Source organism: Oncorhynchus gorbuscha, linkage group LG03 (assembly GCF_021184085.1).
Source record: "Oncorhynchus gorbuscha isolate QuinsamMale2020 ecotype Even-year linkage group LG03, OgorEven_v1.0, whole genome shotgun sequence".
NCBI lineage: Eukaryota > Metazoa > Chordata > Actinopteri > Salmoniformes > Salmonidae > Oncorhynchus > Oncorhynchus gorbuscha.
The window spans coordinates 87,778,425-87,797,921 of NC_060175.1; the positions used below are offsets into that span (position 1 = coordinate 87,778,425).

Sequence of the window (19,497 nt, forward strand, 5' to 3'; positions counted from 1 at the left end):
ATGGAGGACGATAGCATCCAGCAACAGTCAAATATCTATTTGAAATTGTAATATTTAAAACCAGCAAATCAAATTGTTTGGGGACAGACTTGGTGGAGACAACCGAGCACTGAAGGTGATCCTTGGTAAAGATTGCCACTCCCAAACCATTGGAAGATATGTCTTGCTAAAAAAGGTTATAACAAGAAAAGGTTAACATCAGTTTTCAAAACACTCTTCCTTACCCACGTCGCAGTAATGATCATATATCATATATGCATAGTCAATTTAACTATACATTAATGTACATACGACCTAAATTGGGCCGACCAATAAGTGCTCCCGCACATTGAACTAAAATAAATGTTTCAGATATCTGCATCTGAAATAAATAGTGCTTCACCTTGAAAGAGTACAGGCTCCGCTCAACTGATAACTGCTACTGTGTGTTGGTGTACTATAGATGAAAGTGAATCTTGGCTTGTGTTGACTTCTCGGTCATTTTCCATGATCATGTTAACGATTGCTGGATCAGACGTAGAGAGGGAGGGGCTTATAAAACGGAGAATTGCGTCGCTTACTTCACCAGTTTGTTTCCAAATTTCAACCATTGCCTCGAATTACTTTGACGCCTCTACTATTTTCTTGTTGGGAAAAAGGTAAATAGTACGCCTATTTAATCCATATATTGTTTTGGTTAACGTTGTAGCCTATAGTCATTATGAAATTACATTTTAAAAAAGAAGGTACGAGAGATAAATAGAGGTTCGTTTTGAGAATGCGCAATCGACACGTTGAACTAAGATTGAAGCCTAATATAATAACCTTCTGTCTTTACGGTTACTTAGTAGTAATGGAATTTGGCTACAAAAACTGTACAACAAATCAAATTTGCCTACAACAATAGTATACTTCGTATCCTCTGCCTCGGTGTGTTTTGTTGTGTGGTTGGTGGTTCACTGCTGTGGCGAGCAATGGATGTCGCAGTCTTGTAAAGTAAACTTTCAGTCAAAATGCTATAAGGCTTCTCACGTAGTAATCGTTCCAATATCCATTGCTTTTTCCTCATTGTTACTGTGTCCATTTGTCATATTAATTAATAGCAGGCCTACATAGCTAATGCAGATAATTAGATGTGAATTGAACTAATCTGAAACAGGAAAGCAAAAAAGCCAAATATTTTTATGAACCTGTCACCCACTATTAGAACCAACATTATTTTTATGAACCATAGCCTAAATTACAGACCATTCTGGATGCTAATCGAGCACAAAACAGGGGATTTTTCATGTTGCCTAATGAAATCCAATGAGATTACATTTACCCCAGATTTGAACGCATATAGTGTTGCGCACTAAACTCTTGAAACAAATGTGGTTTTATGGTGTAATGTTAATCTGATGCGGAAAAAGGCCTTTAACTGTCAGCAAGCCTGTGATTCTCAACTGTTGATCAGACATCACACCCTTGTGAATTTATGAGTAATATTTTACTGGACAGTTTATATATATTATGTGTGTTGACTCACTTTTGCCTTAGGTGACAATTTTAAAATGTTCCCCCACACATCAACTGATTCCTTTCATTGACACTCTTTAAATGTTTTTACATTAACTGATTACTGGCCTACCCGTCAATTTTTCCTTTCATTCGTACATATTCTCAGCATACCATGCCAGTTTTCTGTCACCATTTACACAATAAAATGTGAGCCGAGCTAAACACACTAGGCCTAGACGATGCAGCAACAAGCGATAACCTGAAACTATATCGCACTATTTGTAATAAAGTTATTTAATGTCTCTGGTTCAAATGGATTTTTCTTTGTGTTGATCCAGGGACTTGATACGGACTAACCATGGGTGTCGAGGGTGGAATGAAATGTGTGAAGTACCTACTCTTCTTTTTCAACTTCATCTTCTGGGTGAGTAATGCAGATGGAAGTTTGGAATCCCGACTGGCTAGGATGTGCTGCTTCTGTCCTGTGACGTCTGTTAAGTGTTAACTTGTGGCTCTAATACAGCTCAGCATCTGGATTGATTGTGAAATGCCTCTGACACTTGGTTAACCCATCTCATGAGTAATTCAGGGAGTTCAGTTCCTCAAACTTCTGCAGAACAATTCCCATGGTTACGTAATTATGCTGAGATCAGATTTGTCAATGAAAAATGTATACCAAACCCCTGGATTTCAGAGTTTAACAAACCAAAGAACTCTATGCACTTGGACTACTTTTCATAATTTCCACTGAAAATTTAAAGGAAGAACTGTACAGATAACACATCTTTGTAGCAGAATAAAACTGAGGGAGATTTGACTAATTCTGAAAGTTGTTGGGGCCATCAACTTTCAGATGAGACTGAATTAAGATGACGATTAATATTGACTGCTATTGATGTAAGATATTACTAGGTCTTTCAGAGTTTATTCAGAAGATAACAGCTCTATAAATATTATTTTGTGGTGCCCCGACTTTCTAGTTAATTACATTTACATGATTAGCTCAATCGGGTAATATTAATTATGGACAAATTATATGATAGAATAGCATGTCATATCACTTAATCCGGCATAGCCAAAGACACGACACCGTGGTTAGATTCACAAGAAGTTCATCTTTAAACCTATGTAAAAATATGTTTTGTTTTCTGAATTTTTATAATGAGTATTTCTGTATTTGAATTTGGCGCTCTGCAATCTCACTGGATGTTGGCCAGGTGGGACGCTAGCATCCCACATACCCTAGAGAGGCTAATGATGGTGTTGGAGTCGTGTTTGGCCACGCAGTTGTGGTGAATGGAGTAAAGGAGGGGACTAAGTACACACCGCTGAGGGACTCCAGTGTTGAGGATCAGCATGGCAGACGTGTTGTTGCCTACCCATACCACCTGGGGCCGGCCCATCAGGAAGTCCAGGATCCAGTTGCAGAGGGAGGTGTTTCGTCCCAGGGTCCTTAGCTTGTTGATGAGCTATGTGGTGTAGTCACTGAACAGTATTCTCACATAGGTGTTCCTTATGTCCAGTGAGATTGCGTCATCTGTGGATCTGTTGGGGCGGTATGGGAATTGGAGTGCGTCTAGGGTATCCGGGAGGATGCTTTTATCAGCTTTTCAAAACACTTCATGCCTACCAACGTAAGTGCTATGGGGCCGTAATAATTTAGGCAGGTTACATTTGCTTCCTTTGCCACAGGGATTATGGTGGTCTGCTTGAAACATGTAGATTTTACAGACTCTGTCAGGGAGAGGTTGAAAATGTCAGTGAAGACATTTGCCAGTTGGTCCGCGCATGCTTTGAGTACACATCCTGGTAATCCGGCTTTGTGCTTGTTGACCTGTTTTTAAAAATAAAAAAAAGTTTTTTTTTAAAGGTCTTGCTCACATCGGCTACCGAGAGTGTGATCAGTCATCCACAACAGCTGATGCTCTCGTGCATGCTTTGGTGTTGCTTGTCACTGGACAGCTCACGTCTGGGTTTCCCTTTGTAGTCCGTAATCGTTTTCAAGCCCTGCCACATATGAAAAGGACTCCATTTTAATACTGTCTTGACACTTTGCTTGTTTGATGGTTCGTCTGAGGGCATAGTGGGATTTCTTATAAGTGTCCGGATTAGTGTCCGGCTCCTTGAAAGTGTCAGCTTTTGCCTTTAGCTCGATGCGGGTGTTACCTGTAATCCATGGCTTCTGGTTGGAATATGTACGTATGTCACCATGACTGAGGTGGTACTCAACCAACTCGATAAGGCCATAAGCAAACAAGAAAAGTGGCACTCCTATGCAGGCATACTTAAATCAGTTACCAGCATGTCACATGTGCAACCAGAGGGGGAAAAACAACCATCTTTTCTCCACACATGCATACATGCATATATACAAAGCTCTCCCCTGCAAATCGGACCATAATTCTATCCTCCTGATTCCTGCGTACAAGCTAAAAACTAAAGTAGGAAGTACCAGTGACACTCAATACGTAAGTGGTCAGATGACGCAGATGCAATCGGACTGTTTTGCTAGCACAGACTGGAGTAAGTTGCGGAATTCATCCAATGGCGTTGAGGTACTCCTTATGGCCTTATCGAGTTGGTTGAGTGCGGTCTTAGTGCCAGCATCGGGCTGTGATGGTAAATAGACGGCTACGAATAATATAGATGGTGTCGTCTACAGCTTACCATAATGTACTCTACCTCAGGCGAGCAATACCCTGAGACTTCTTTAATATTAGACATTGCGCACCAGCTGTTATTGACAAACCCCCACCCCTCGGTTTACCAGACGTAGCTTCTCTGTTCTGCCGGTACATGGAAAATCCCGCCAGCTCTATATTATCTGTGTTGTCATTCAGCAACGACTCGGTGAAACATAAGATATTACAGTTTTTAATGCCCCCTTGGTTGGGTAATTGTAATACATTTTATTTTCCAATGATTGCTTGTTAGCCATTTAGAACTGATGGCAGTGGGAGTTTACTCTCTCTCCTATGGATTCTTAGAAGGCAAATTATGGGGATTTGGACCTGTTCCCGGGAAGGCAGTATATCCTTCTCGTTGGACTTGTTAAAGGAAAAAGCATATTCCAGTTTGTAGTGATTAATCGCTGTTCTGATGTCCAGAGGTTATTTACGGTCATAAGAAACGGTAGCAGCAACATTATGTTCAAAATAAGTTACAAATAAACGCAAAAAAAACAACCAACAAAATAGTAGTTGGTTAGGAGCATGTAAAACGTCAGCCAACCTATTCGGCACCATCTTAAAACCAGCATATCAAGATCCGGATATGGACCTCTGCCAAGAGAAGCATATCTGGAATCAATATAGCTTAATCTATTGAATGTGCTGAGAACACATGCAATGTATTTGTCACCATGCAACATCCTATTTTCTCTCTTCATATCTCAGGATATTGGACAAGTCCATATCCTGCCATAGGAAATGTCCATGTGTGATATTTGGCATAATCCCAATATCATGTGTGTAAAGGAGAAAGGGGGTGCGGTGGGGAGGAGGAGAGAGAATCAGAGGCTAAAAGTAGAATCTGAGTCTTGTGACCATTTCAGTGTTATGACAATATCATGTGACTTGTTCACTGATACAAAGCGTTTGTGTGAAAAGTTAAGATCGCTGGTCTAATCCCTTACTGTGTAGATTTCCAGACTAATTCTGGGTCTTCTCTCTTCTTGAGAGAAGGCATGTACATAGTCAATGGTAGGCTTCGACGGGGCCTCCTATGGTAGGTACACCTATAGCTCATCTACTTTATCACTGACCTCAACCCAGAGTCTCTTAGGGGTGTCAGTGGACTGACTGAATTGAATGCTCTATCAGAACATAGCAAAATCACACTACTACTTGAACAGAGCTCTGCTCAATCATGCAGCATCAATGCCAAATGAACTGAATAATATTAATAAATGTTATAAATGGAAGGAAAGTAATGTGGAAATCTACCAAACAACATTTAATCCATTCAAGACAATTTCCTGAGTGAAATATTTCACTGTAATAGGGAAGGTAGAAACTTGGCAGTAGAAAACCTAAACAGTATATTTGACCTCTCAGCTTCCCTATCAAATCTAAAAATCTCAAATAGAAAACTGAAGAAAGTTAACAATGATAAAGAATGGAAACCTAAAAGCAATTGAGAAACCTATCCAACCAAAAACGGGGAGACAGAACCTGAGCCTACTTCTTAACTATGGTCAATCACTAAAACGATACAGAAATACAGTACGGAAAAGAAGGAACAGCACGTCAGAAATCTGCTCAATGTAATTGAAGAATTCATAGACTCTGACCACTTCTGGGAAAATTGGAAAACATTTATCTATCCAAAATGGAGGTGTATGGATAAACCACTTCTCCAATCTTTGTGGCTCTATAACCAAAGAACAGCAAAAACATATACATGATCAAATACAAATCTTAGAATCAACTACAGTTGAAGTCAGAAGTTTACATACACCTTTGCCAAATACATTTAACTTTATGGCTGCAGGGGCAGTCTTGAGTAGCTTGGATGAAAAGTGCCCATATGAAATGGCCTGCTCCTCAGTCATAGTTGCTAATATTTGCATATTAGTATTGGATAGAAAACACTCTGAAGTTTCTAAAACTGTTTGAATGATGTGAGCATAACTACTCATATTGGCAGGCATAATCCTGAGTTGAAATCAAAACAGGAATTCAGAAATCTGAGTTTGTATGTATTCACCAGAGTCCCCAATGAAATCCCCTTGGGATATGAATGATGTTGCACTGCTTTGGGGTTACACTAGATGTTAACCATCAATATAAATTATAATGAGGCTTCTATGTTGTTGTGGAAGTGAATGAGAGCAGAATATATCAAAAGTCCATCAAGCAGCCATTTTGTGATCGCGTTTGTTCCTATGGTAGTCACTTGCGTTCCATTGCTCACGGAGACAAGAAGGAATACTCCAGTTGGAACTTTATTGAAGCTATATGTTAACATCCTAATGATTGATTCTGTACTTAGTTTGAAATGTTTCTTTGACCGGTAATATCACTTTTTGAAGTTTTTGTCCGATATAACGCTAAACAGAAGAAGGTATTTGGATATAAATAACGGACATTTTCGAACAAAACAAACATTTATTGTGGACCTGGGATTCCTGGAGTGCTTTCTGATGTAGATCATCAAAGGTAAGGGAATATTTAACATGTCATTTCTTGTTTATGTTGACGCCATCTTTGCGGCTGTGGTGTTTTTACCTTTGAGCGCGTTCTCAGATTATTGCATGCGTTTCTTTTTCCGTAAAGTTTTTTTGAAATCTGACACGGCGGTTGCATTAAGGAGAGGTATATCTATAATTCCATGTGTATAACTATATTATCATCTACATTTATGATGAGTATTTCTGTTGAATGAAGTGGCTATGCAAATTTACTTCATGTTTTTGGAACTATTGAATCTAACGCGCCAATGTAAACTCTGATTGTTTTATATAAATATGAACTTTATCAAACAGAAAGTCCTATGAGTGTCATCTGATGAAGAGAGAATTAATCACTAATATTGAATTATCTTTATTTGTTTTTTTGTGAATGCTATATTTTGCTGAAATGGTTGTGCTTATTGTGGTTTGGTGGAGACCTAACATGATCATTTGTAGTGCTTTCGCTGAAAAGCCTATTTGAAATCGGACACTTTGGTGGGATTAGCAACGAGAATAGCTTTAAAATGATATAAAACACATGTATGTTTCAGGAATTGTAATTATGAGATTTCTGTGGTTTGAATTTGGCGTCCTCTATTTTCACTGGTAGTTGTCATATCGATCCCGGTATCGGGATTGCAGCCATAACAGGTTTTAAACTCAGTTTTTCACAATTCCTGACATTTTAATCCTAGTAAACATTCCCTGTTTTAGGTCAGTTAGGATCACCACTTTTATTTTAAGATGTGAAATTTCAGAATAATAAGTTTTATTTCTTTATTCACATTCCCAGTAGGTCATAAGTTTACATGCACTCAAATAGTATTTGGTAGCATTGCCTTTAAATTGTTTAACTTGGGTCAAATGTTTCAGGTAGCCTTCCACAAGCTTCCCATATGTTGGGGGAATTTTGGCCCATTCCTCCTGACCGAGCTGGTGTAACTGAGTCAGGTTTGTAGGCCTCCTTGCTCGCACATGCTTTTTCAGTTCTGTCCACAGATTTTCTATAGGGTTGAGGTCAGGGCTTTGTGATGGCCACTCCAATACCTTGACTTTGTTGTCCTTAAGCCATTTTGCCACAACTTTGGAAGTATGCTTGGGGTCATTGTCCATTTGGAAGATCCATTTGCGACCAAAATTTAACTTCCTGACTGTCTTTGAGTTGTTGCTTCAATATATCCACGGAATTTTCCTTCCTCACGATGCCATCAATTCTGTGAAGTGCACCAGTCCCTCCTGCAGCAAAGCACCCCCACAACATGATGCTGCCACCCACATGCTTCACGGTTGGGATGGTGTTCTTTGGCTTGCAAGCCTCCCCCTTTTTCCTCCAAACATAACGATTGTCATTATGGCCAAACAGTTCAATTGTTGTTTCATCAGACCAGAGGACATTTCTCCAAAAAGTATGGTCTTTATCCCCATTGTAGTTGCAAACCGTAGTCTGGCATTTTTATGGTGGTTTTGGAAAAGAGGCGTCATCCTTGCTGAGCGGCCTTTCAGGTTGTCGGTATAGGACTTGTTTTACTGTGGATATAGGTACTTTTGTACCTGTTTCCTCCAGCATCTTCACAAGGTCTTTTGCTGTTGTTCTGGGATTTATTTACACCTTTCGCACCAAAGTACTTCATCTCTAGGTGACAATGTGTCTCCTTGCTGAGCAGTATAACGTCTGCGTGGTCTCATGGTGTTTAAATTTGCGTACTATTGTTTGTACAAATAAACGTGGTACCTTCAGGCGTTTGGAAATTGCTCCCAAGGTTGAACGAGACTTGTGGAGGTCTACTTTTTTTGTGGCAGTCTACGTCAAAAAAGATTTCCGAGGTCTTGGTTGCTTTTCTTTTGAATTTCCGATGTCAAGCAAAGAGGCACTGAGTTTGAAGGTAGGCCTTGAAATACATCCACAGGTATACCTCCAATTGACTCAGGCTAATTGACATCATTTATCAGAAGCTTCTGAAGCCATTACATAATTTTCTGGAATTTTCCAAGCGGTTTATAAGCACAGTCAACTCGGTGTATGTAAACGTCTGACCCACTGGAATTGTGATACAGTGAAATAATCTGTCTGTCAACAATTGTTGGAAAAATTACTTGTCATGCACAAAGTAGATGTCCTTAACCGACTTGCCAAAACTATAGTTTGTTAACTTCTTATGGCTACCATCCCGTTAACGGGATAATTGTCATCAACAACCGCTGAATTGCGTAGCACCACATTCAAATAATATTACTAAAAATATTTATATTCATGAAATCACAAGTGCAATATAGCAAAACACAGCTTAGCCTTTTGTTAATCCACCTGTCGTGTCAGATTTTGAAAAGATGCTTTACAGAGAAAGCAATCGAAGCGTTTGTGTAAATTTATCCATCGCTCTACAAAACATTATGTACACCTATCAAGCAGCTTGGTCACAAATCAGAAAAGCAATCAAATTAATCGTTTACCTTTTGATCTTCGGATGTTTTCACTCAAGGGACTCCCAGTTACACAACAAATGTTCCCTTTGTTCCAAAAATATTATTTTTATATCCAAAATACATCCGTTTGTTTGGCGTGTTATGTTCAGAAATCCACAGGAAAGAGCGGTCACGACAACAAATTCCAAATGGTATGTATCCGTAATGTCCACATTTTTAATAATCAATCCCCAGGTTGTTTTTAAAATATATAATCGATAATATATCAACCGCAACTGTCTTTTTCAGTCGGAGAGGGAATAGCCATGGCTGCCCAAACTCTGTTGCGCATACAAAAGTCTGCTGGCACCCGGCCATACAATGACGCGATGTTATCTTTCTCGCTCATTTTTCAAAATAAAAGCCTGAAACTGTCTAAAGACTGACACCTTGAGGAAGCGATAGGAAAATGAATCTGGTTGATATCCCTTTAAATGGAGCAAAGGAGGCTATGGAACATGGAGTTTTCAAAATAGAAGCCACTTCCTGTTTTGATTTTCCTCAGGGTTTCGCCTGCAATATCAGTTCTGTTATACTCACAGACAATATTTGGACAGTTTTGGAAACTTGAGTGTTTTCTATCCAATAATAATATGCATATATTCGCAACTGAGACTGGGGAGCAGACCGTTGTATAGTTTGGGCTACTTATTCATCCAAGCTACTCAATACTGCCCCCTAGCCATAAGAAGTTAAATGTGTGGAGTGGTTGAAAAACTACTGATTTCAACTGTATTAGGCTCCCGGAACCCACTGGATTCTGAAATGACATTGAATGAACTACATGACAAAATGCAAACCCTCCAATCCAAAAATGCCTGTGGTGTTGATGGTATCCTAAATTTAAATGATAAAATAGACAGACTACAAATTCCACTTGGCTATATTTAAACTCTTAATATCCTCAGCTCTGGCATATTCCAGAGCTGACTGATCACCCAATCCATGACAGTGGAGACAAATTTGACCCCAATAACTTCCATGGGATATACATCAACAGCAACCTTGGAAATATTCTCTGCATTATCATTAACAGCTGACTCGTACATTTCCTCAGTGAAAACAATGTACTGAGCAAATGTCAAATTGGCTTTTTACCAAATTACTGTACAACAGACCACGTATTCACCTTGCACACCATAATTGACAAACAAACCAAAGGCAAAGTTTTCTTATACTTTGTTGATTTCAAAAAAGCTTTAAACTCAATTTGGGATTCGGGCCTGCTATACAAATTGATGGAACGTGGTGTTGGGGGGGGGGGGGGTTAAAAACATAAGACATTATAAAATCCATGTACACAATTTATTTTATTTAGCTAGGCCAGTCAGTTAAGTACAAATTCTTATTTACAATGACTGCCTAGCCCGGACGACATGGGGTCAATTGTGCACCCTCATATGGAACTCCCAATCACAGCCGGTTGTGATACAGCCTGGAATCAAACCAGGGTCTGTAGTGACGTCTCTAGAACTGAAATGGAGTGCCTTAGACCACTGTGTCACTCGGGAGCCCACAAACAACAAGTATGCGGTTAAAATTGTCAACAATTTTTTTTTCCCATAGGGACAGGGGGTGAGATGGGGATGCAAACTTAACACCCACCCTCTTCTATCTATCTATCGCACCCGTCCTTATCGTACTAGAATCTGAAGTCAAATGTCTATTTGCTGATGATCCTGTCTCCAACCAAGGACTGTGTACAGCAGCACCTAGATCTTCTGTGCAGATCTTGTCAGACCTGGGCCCTGACAGTAAATCTCAGTAAGACAAAAACAGCAGTGTTCCAAAAAAGGTCCAGTTGCCAGAACCACGAATACCAATTACATCTAGACACCATTGTCCTAAGAGCACACAAACTATACATACCTCAGCCTAAACATCAGCGCCACAGCTACCTTCCACCAAGCTGTGAAAAATCTGAGAGACCATGCAAAAAGGGGCTTCTATGCCATCAAAAGAAACATAAAATTCGACATACCATTTAGAATCTGGATAAAAATACTTGAATCAGTTATGGAACCCATTGCCCTTTATGGTTGAGGTCTGGGGTCTGCTCATCAAATTCACAAAATGGGACAAACACCAAATTGAGACTGCAATTTTCAGCCAAAATATCCTCCGCGTACAATGTAGAACACCAAATAATGCATTCAGAGCAGAATTAGGCCAATACCCGCTAATGATAAAAATCCAGAAAAAAAGTTAAATTCTACAATCACCTAAAAGAAAGTAATTCCCAAATCTTCCATAACCTACAGAGAAATTAACCTGGAGAAGAGCCCACTAAGCAAGCTGGTCCTGGGGCTCTGTTCACAAACAGGGCCCCAGGATAGCAACACAATTAGACTCAACCAAATCATGAGAACCGAAAGGTAATTGCTTGGCACATTAGAAAGAATTTACAAAAAAAACAGCGCAAACTAGAATGCTATTTGGCCCTAAACGGAGTACACAGTGGCAGAATGCCTGACCACGGTGACTGACCCAAAATTGAGAATCTTTGTGTACAGACTCCGTGAGCATAGCCTTGTTATTGAGAGAGGCTGCTGAAGACAGACCTGGCTCTCAAGGGAAGACAGCCTATGTGCACACTGCCCACAAAATGAGGTGGAAATTGAGTTGCACTTCCTAAAATCCTGCCAAATGTATGACCATATTAGAGAAACACACTTTCCTCAGATTACAGACCTACAAAGAATTTGAAAACAACTCTAGCTCAAATAACCTCCCATATCTATTGGGTGAAATATCACAGTGTGCAATCACAGTAGGATGTAACCTGTTGCCACAAGAAAAGGGCAACTGGTGAAGAACAAACACCATTGTAAATAGAAAATAAACAAATATAGGTTGTAACTATTTGCACATCATTACAACACTGTATATAGATAGACATTACATTTGAATTGTCTCTTATTCTTTTGGAACTTTTGTGAGTAATGTTTACTGTAAAAAAATAAAAAATCTATTGCACTTGCTTTGGCAATGTAAACATATGCTTCCCATGCCAAGAGAGCCCCTTAAATTGAGAGGGAGATTTCCCTCCTTTTTGGGTGTTTTAATAAACTGTGTGTTATCTTAGTGAGTGATGTGTTCTTTAAAAAAATAAAAATAAACATTTGTATTGACATGTAGGTCTACATTTCGTTTCATGGCCTCTCTCCTGTGTTATCATGTTTGTCTGTGTACCTACCTCTGCACTATATAGAACCAGGCAGCGAATAATCCTAATCATAACCCATGTCAAGTATTTACATTGGGGTTACCAATGATGAAAGGACCAAAGTGGGGGCTGGATGTACCTAGATAAAAAATATATATATGGCAATGACTTCACAGAACTGACCTGCCATTGTGGGAAGTAGATTTTGTTGGGTTCTTCCTCCTGTATCTTGAATCACAACTTTAATGAATGATTATCCATAATGGTAGCATCCACGATTGTGACTCAAATTACACAACATTATTCAACATTCAGTTCCTATTGAGCAAAGCACAATCTGAAAAACAAACTGGAAATGCATCCAAAAAGTTTGTAGAGTCACAAGCTTGATGTAGTCATTGCATGCTAGGAATATGGGACCAAATACTAAGGTTTTGACTTTGAATTTGTCTAAATACTCTTCAAATGGGGGGAGGAGGACTAAGTACTAATTTTCAAATGACTACCGTCTCTTTTAAAGTAAAGATGCAGCAAATGTGACTACATGGTTACCTCAAAGTATTTTCTCACTTGTGTCCTGGATCCGTATTAGTTCATTTGAATGCTAATTTAGGACCCAGTAACCTGACTGGTTCTAGCATTCCTGAGTGACAAGGGGTTACTAGAAGTTGCTCTGGGTCTGAATGCTATTCTGAACTCATTACAGGACCTGAAACATCTTTTGATTGAGACTGGGTTAAGCCAGGATCTGATGTACATTAGTCTTACATACACTTTAGTACTTTCTTGCCATTTTAAAATTATGGCCTCTTACAATAACAAATGTATAATTCAGTTGTACAGATTATGAAATTGTCTTCACATGCTTTGGTTTAGACTATTTACATATTTCAAAACGTTTGAATATCTGTTATGTTGTACAATGGTTGTAGAAAACCGTACGTGAAGATGTAAATTTGTGACTTCTAATCATGTACTCAATCTCTCCGCTTCTTTCTCTTTAGCTGTGTGGTCTGACTCTAATAGTTCTGGGAGTCTTGGTTCAGGTGGCTGTCCACAACACCGTAGTGATCAATAATGTCTCAGCCTCGTCAGCCCCCATTGTCCTCATTGTGGTGGGGGTCGTTGTCTTCTTCATCGCCTTTTTCGGCTGCTGTGGAGCCTGGAAGGAGAGCTACTGCATGGTCACCATGGTATGTTCACGTATAACATGACACGCATGATAGAACCTCTATGCAGTAGAACTGCTGCATAATGGTCACCATGATAGAACCTCTATGGAGTAGAACTGCTGCATAGTGGTCACCATGATAGAACCTCTATGCAGTAGAACTGCTGCATAGTGGTCACCATGATATTCCAAACAAAATGTGTTGTATACACGTTTGATCTTGTGTCCACATAGGGCTGTGGTGGTCATTCAATTATGTCGGCTGGTGATTTATCAAGTAAATAACTGCCGGTCTCACAGTAATTGACTGTTAATTAACAAACACATTTAGCATCTCCTGGCTTCTCCACACAGCCTGCAGACCATAGGAACATCTACATATTTAAAAGTTTAATAAATCCATGTAATATAGCCTACACCTTCACAATAAATCAATTTATTTCAGACGGGTCTAAACTTTATATGAAGAGAATGTAGTCTATTTCAGAAGAACAGAATAGTGTACTCTGATTTGTCCTTATGTTAGGCCCTGATTTGGCTATGCCATTTGGCTGTTGGCTACACTAGTTAATTTAGCAGATGAGATTTGCTTATAATTATGTGGCATTTTATAGTTTGAAGAATATAATTGAACATAGCTGAATAAAATAGGAAGCATACTTTCTCCAAACGATTTGAGGGGTTAACAAAGCGACAGGTCCATATGGGCGGCAGGGTAGCCTAGTGGTTAGACTAGGAACCGGAAGGTTGCAAGGTCAAACCCCCGAGCTGACAAGGTACAAATCTGTCGTTCTGCCCCTGAACAGGCAGTTCACCCACTGTTCCTAGGCCGTCATTGACAATAAGAATTTGTTCTTAACTGACTTGCCTGGTTAAATAAAGGTAAAATTAAAAATATGCTTAATTTAAAGATTTATTTAACTTTAGTTGTGATAAAAACGCCGGGCTATGTGTTTTAGATTTTCAAATCATTGTCAGGCTGCATGATGTGACTGATTTGGAAAAAAAGGTGTACATGAAAAGTACATGATGTGGACACTCCTTCAAACTAGTGGATTCTGCTACTTCAGCCACACCCGTTGCTGACAGGTGTAAAAAAATTGAGCACAGTCATGCAATCTCCATAGACAAACATTGGCAGTAGAATGGCCCTACTCAAGCTCAGTGATTTTTGAATGTGACACCTTTTTATAGGACGCCACCTTTCCAACAAGTCAGTTTGTCAAATGTCTGCCCTGCTAGAGCTGCCCTGGCCAATTGTTAGTTAATGTCCTCAGTTACAGCTGTCCTCCATTGCAACACTCACTACAGAGTTCCAAACTGCCTCTGGAAGCAATGTCAGCACAATAACTGTTGAGTGGGAGCTTCATTAAAAAAATGGAAGCCATCTAATGTGTTTCAATGACCGAGCAGCTGCACACAAGCCTAAGATGACCATGCACAATGCCAAGCATCGGCTGGAGTGGTATAAAGCTCCAAGCCATTGGACTCTGGAGCAGTGGAATCGCGTTCTCTGGAGTGTTAAATCACACTTCACCATCTGGCAGTCCGACAGACAAATCTGGGTTTGGCGGAAGGCAAGAGAATGCATAGTGCCAAATGTAAAATTTTGTGGAGGAGGAATAATGGTCTGGGGCTGTTTCATGGTTTGGGCTAGGCCCTTAGTTCCAGTGAAGGGAAATCAACGATACAGCATAAAATGATATCCTAGACAATTCTGTGCTTCTAACTTTTTGGCAACAGTTCGGGAATGCCCGTTCCTGTTCCAGCATGACAATACCCCCGTGCACAAAGAGATCTATACAGAAATGGTTTGTTGAGATTTGGTGTGTCGCAGCAAAGGGAGGACCAACTCATTAATGCCCATGATTTTGGAATGTTCAAGAGCATGAGTCTACATACTTTTGGCCATGTAATATATTTTACAATAGCTCAATCTAAATCCTTATACATTTTTTTGCTTATTTGTTTAAATCCTATAATATTCCAAAAATAGCTAATTTTTTCACCTGTATCTTTTCTCCCAAGTTCTCTCTCCTTCTGGGTCTGATCATTATCACAGAGATTGGTGCTGCCATCGCTGGATATGTCTTCAGAGGCAACGTGAGTATACTCTTATTTCAGGCAGCTTTTTTTTTCTTTTTACATGTCTAATTATCTATACTGTAACGTATGTACAGTCTACACCTATCAACTTAATTTTGTAATTACACACGTTAACCATGTTTTTCTTTAATTAGCTGACAGTCATTGTCCATGAGAGTCTCAATGACATGGTCACCAAATACAGCAACGGCACCGACGAATTCCAGAAGGCCCTGGATAACCTGCAGATTGATGTTGGTATCAACCATTAAGTATTGGGAGATGCTAGATCTATATACTTTGGAACAAAAGAAACAATTGACATACACTAGTTAGTTTTCCATCCAATTGGAGATTGTCATTTTTTAATATTCACATGAAAACCAATGTACACACTTTTATACCAGAGATGTTTCCATCAAATTGACTTGTTGCAGATAAAAGGCTGTGCGTGAGGATGTAGTGCACATAAAAATACATTTTGCGGTTAAATTCTCCAAAATAAAAAGGTTAAATGGGTTTCCATCACATTTTCAACTCTACTGATATTTTCTTCACAATTTTTGTGCCCACTCTGGTATTGGCACCTGTGCTCTAGCCAACAGCTGGCATGTAGTGCGGTTATAGCCTACATGAGATTATTACGCACAAGTGTTTTTGTTTGTCAAATGACAGCCAAGCATCGACGATCACCAGAATAAGACCCTCAATATTTATTGGAAAGGAGCATCAAGCTCATCACATTGCACATTCACCACCTTGTGAAGTTCATCGTAACTTATTTCATCTGTAGCTGAATAAACTGCATGCTTTCCCAACGAGTCATAGTTGGCGGACCACAAATGTCATCGCATGACTCAAAGTTTACTTCGAATTGATGGTTATATAAATATTTCCGCATTAAAGCATTTCCACTGACATTTCATGCTAATTAATTTTACTGTTTTGTCGACGTTTGGAAAGTTTACTGACAAATGTTTCCATCAGGACTGGCATTACATTTTTTTTGTTGAGCCAACATCCTTTACTCACATAAAAAAAGTTGGATGGAAACCTGCTTACTGACACTTGTGACGCCCTTCTTCAGGGGAGTTGCAACATACTACTGCAAATCTAGACATTTTACTGCACTCGATCCTGCATCTTACATTTGTCGTAATGTGAAGAGTTTGCATTCTGTTTGTCTTAAATTATTTGCTTAATTTGGCACCTCGTGTAACATGACTATCTTGTTAGTGTGTCTACTATGCCACGATGTTTATCTTGTCTTTATCTTCTGTTGACATTGAGGAATATCCTGGCTTGATCCGGTCTGTTTCCCCCGTTGAACTTACTAACCTTACTACCTAATTTTGCTGTTGTCTCTTCCTCTATCTGGCTTTCCCTGTATACCTTTCATGTTCAAACTCATTCTCAACCTTGCTGTTCTTCATCCAGCTGAAATGCTGTGGAGTGATCAATGCCACTGATTGGAGAGGAAACTTTGGGCCTGGCACAAACTCTGTGCCAGACTCCTGCTGTGTCAATAACACCGCTGGCTGTGGTCAGGGGGCCATGGAGGATTCAAGTAAGGTGCACCAGATGGTAAGGTTCAACCCAGTGGTTGATTTGTTAGTTTTGTGCATGAAATGAAAACTCATTCATCCAAGCAAAAAGACCTTCAGAACAGTGTATTGGAGTCGGGAATGACATTTCTCTGATTGCTATCTAGGGGTGTCAGACTGTTGTGGAGGAGCTGTTGAAGAAGAACATCATGTGGGTCATTGTAGCAGCACTGGTGATCGCTTTCCTGCAGGTAGGAACAAACACAAAGCATATACATTTGCACACACACAAATCCTGGGCTCAGAAGACGCATAGATTGTAGATGCTAGTTCAACACACACAGTGCCTTCGGAACATATTCAGACCCCATGACTTTTTCAACATTTTGTTAGGGTACAGCCTTATTCCTCAATCTACACACACTACCCCATATTGACAAAGAAAAAACTGATTTTTTTCATGTTTTAATATATAGCAAATACAAAACTGATCACATTTACATAAGTATTTAGACCCTTTACTCTGTACTTTGTTGAAGCACCTTTGGCAGCGATTACAGTCTTGGGTGTGACTCTACAAGCTTGGCACACCTGTATTTGGGCAGTTTGTCCCATTCTTCTCAAGCTCTGTGAGGTTGGATGGAGAGTGTTGCTGCACACAACTTTTCTTGTCTCTAGTAGATGTTTGATTTGGTTCAAGTCTGCTCTGGCTGGGCCACTCAAGGACATTCAGAGACTTGTCCCAATGCCACTCCAACGTTTTGGCTGTGTGCTTAGGGTCGTTGTCCTGTTAGGTGACCCTTTGCCCCAAGTCTGCTCTGGAGCAGGTTTTCATCAAGGATCTCTCTCTGTACTTTGCTCTGTTCATCTTTCCCTCGATCCTGACTAGTCTCCCAGTCCCTGCTGCTGAAAAACATCCCCACAGCATGATGATCCACCACCATGCTTCACCGTAGGGATGGTGCCAGGTTTCCTCCAGACGTGACGCTTGGCATTCAGGCCAAAGAGTTCAATCTTGGTTTCATTAGACCAGAGAATCTAGTTTCTCATGGTCTGAGTTTGTGCCTTTTTAGTGAGGAGTCTCTTCTGTCTGGCCCCTCTATCATAAAGACTTGATTGGTGGAGTGCTGCAGAGATGGTTGTTCTCCCATCTCCACAGAAGAACTCAAAAGCTCTGTCAGTGACCATCGGGTTCTTGGTCACCTCCCTGACCAAGGCCTTTCTCCTCCGATTGCTCAGTTTGGCCGGGCGGCCCGCTCTAGGAAGAGTTGGTGGTTCCAAACTTCTTCCATTTAAGAATGATGGATGCCACTGTTCTTGGGACCCATGCTGCAGAATTATTTTGGTACCCGTCCCCAGATCTGTGCCTCGACATAAACCAGTCTCTGAATGCTATGGACAATTCCAAGGCTGCAACACATAGCTGCAGCCTTGGCAGCAGCTAATGGGGATCCATAATAAATATAATCAAGTTGTAAAAACATCTCAATGTTGATCAATGGAAACAGGATGCAGTTTTGAGTTTCATAGCAAAGGGTCTGAATACTTATGTATATATGGTATGTTTTTTGTTTTGAGTAAATTTGCAAAAATTTCTATACCTGTTTTAACTTTGTCATTCTGGTGTATTGTCGATTGCTGAGGAAATGGTTATATTTAATTCATTTTTGAATAAGGCTGTAATGTAACAAAGTGGAAAAAGTCAGGGTGTCTGAATACTTTCCGAAGACACTTTATTTATTTAATATATATATATATTATACTGTGTTTTCTAACTGATTTTGTGTGTTTTCAGATCATGGGCATCATATTCGCCTGTATGTTGATGAGGGGCATTCGCAGTGGCTACGAAGTCATGTGATCATTCTGCCAATGAGGGGAGTGACTTAGTCCGCTGATATTATGTTCCAATATTTGTGTTTGAGAGTAACATCTATCATTTCTTTACAAATTTCTTATTCTCAATGTAAACACATAACAGGTGACTTTGCATTGAGGCCAAAAATGTAACCTGCCAAGAATATCAATGTTGAGTCATTTTGAGAAAATTATGTATTTAAATAGAGCAGCATTCTGAAATTGGAGTTTGCACTTGTTTTTGTTGACTCACATTTTTAACGTTGATTTTATCAACATTTTTCTACTCAATACTTTTTCTGACAAATACATTCTAGTCTAATGTTCTTGCTGATTCACATTAAAGATTTCAGTTAATTTTTCACTTTTGTTGATTGACTCCGATGCGCTCTAGTGTTGTCCAAGTGGAACATTCTTTGTGGCTCCTCACTGAATCTACACTGAACAAAAATAAATGCAACATGTAAAGTGTTTTCATGAGCTGAAATAAAAGATCCCAGAAATGTTCCATTGGCACAAAAAGCTAATTTCTCTCAAATGTTGTGCATACATTTGTTTA

General features: G+C 39.6%; 1 protein-coding gene across 1 annotated transcript; it reads left to right on the plus strand.

Annotated features, from left to right (window-relative positions):
* The first annotated feature begins 511 nt into the window (after positions 1-511).
* Positions 512-19,446, plus strand: LOC124032147 (CD63 antigen-like). The gene is made up of 8 exons (XM_046344293.1): positions 512-638; positions 1,818-1,903; positions 13,286-13,474; positions 15,481-15,555; positions 15,693-15,791; positions 16,975-17,121; positions 17,249-17,332; positions 18,877-19,446. Exons 2-8 carry the CDS (start codon positions 1,838-1,840, stop codon positions 18,940-18,942), a joined length of 726 nt encoding a protein of 241 aa, XP_046200249.1. The 5' UTR covers positions 512-638; positions 1,818-1,837; the 3' UTR covers positions 18,943-19,446.
* The last annotated feature ends 51 nt before the right edge of the window (positions 19,447-19,497 follow it).

What these genes read in the sequence shown, in the direction of transcription:
- LOC124032147 (XM_046344293.1), top strand. Translation starts at nt 1,838, where the DNA reads ATGGGTGTCGAGGGTGGAATGAAATGTGTGAAGTACCTACTCTTCTTT. An exon ending in TTTTCAACTTCATCTTCTGG is followed by an intron (nt 1,904 to 13,285) that starts GTGAGTAATGCA and finishes CTTTCTCTTTAG; the next exon opens with CTGTGTGGTCTGACTCTAAT. An exon ending in CAAGTAAGGTGCACCAGATG is followed by an intron (nt 17,122 to 17,248) that starts GTAAGGTTCAAC and finishes ATTGCTATCTAG; the next exon opens with GGGTGTCAGACTGTTGTGGA.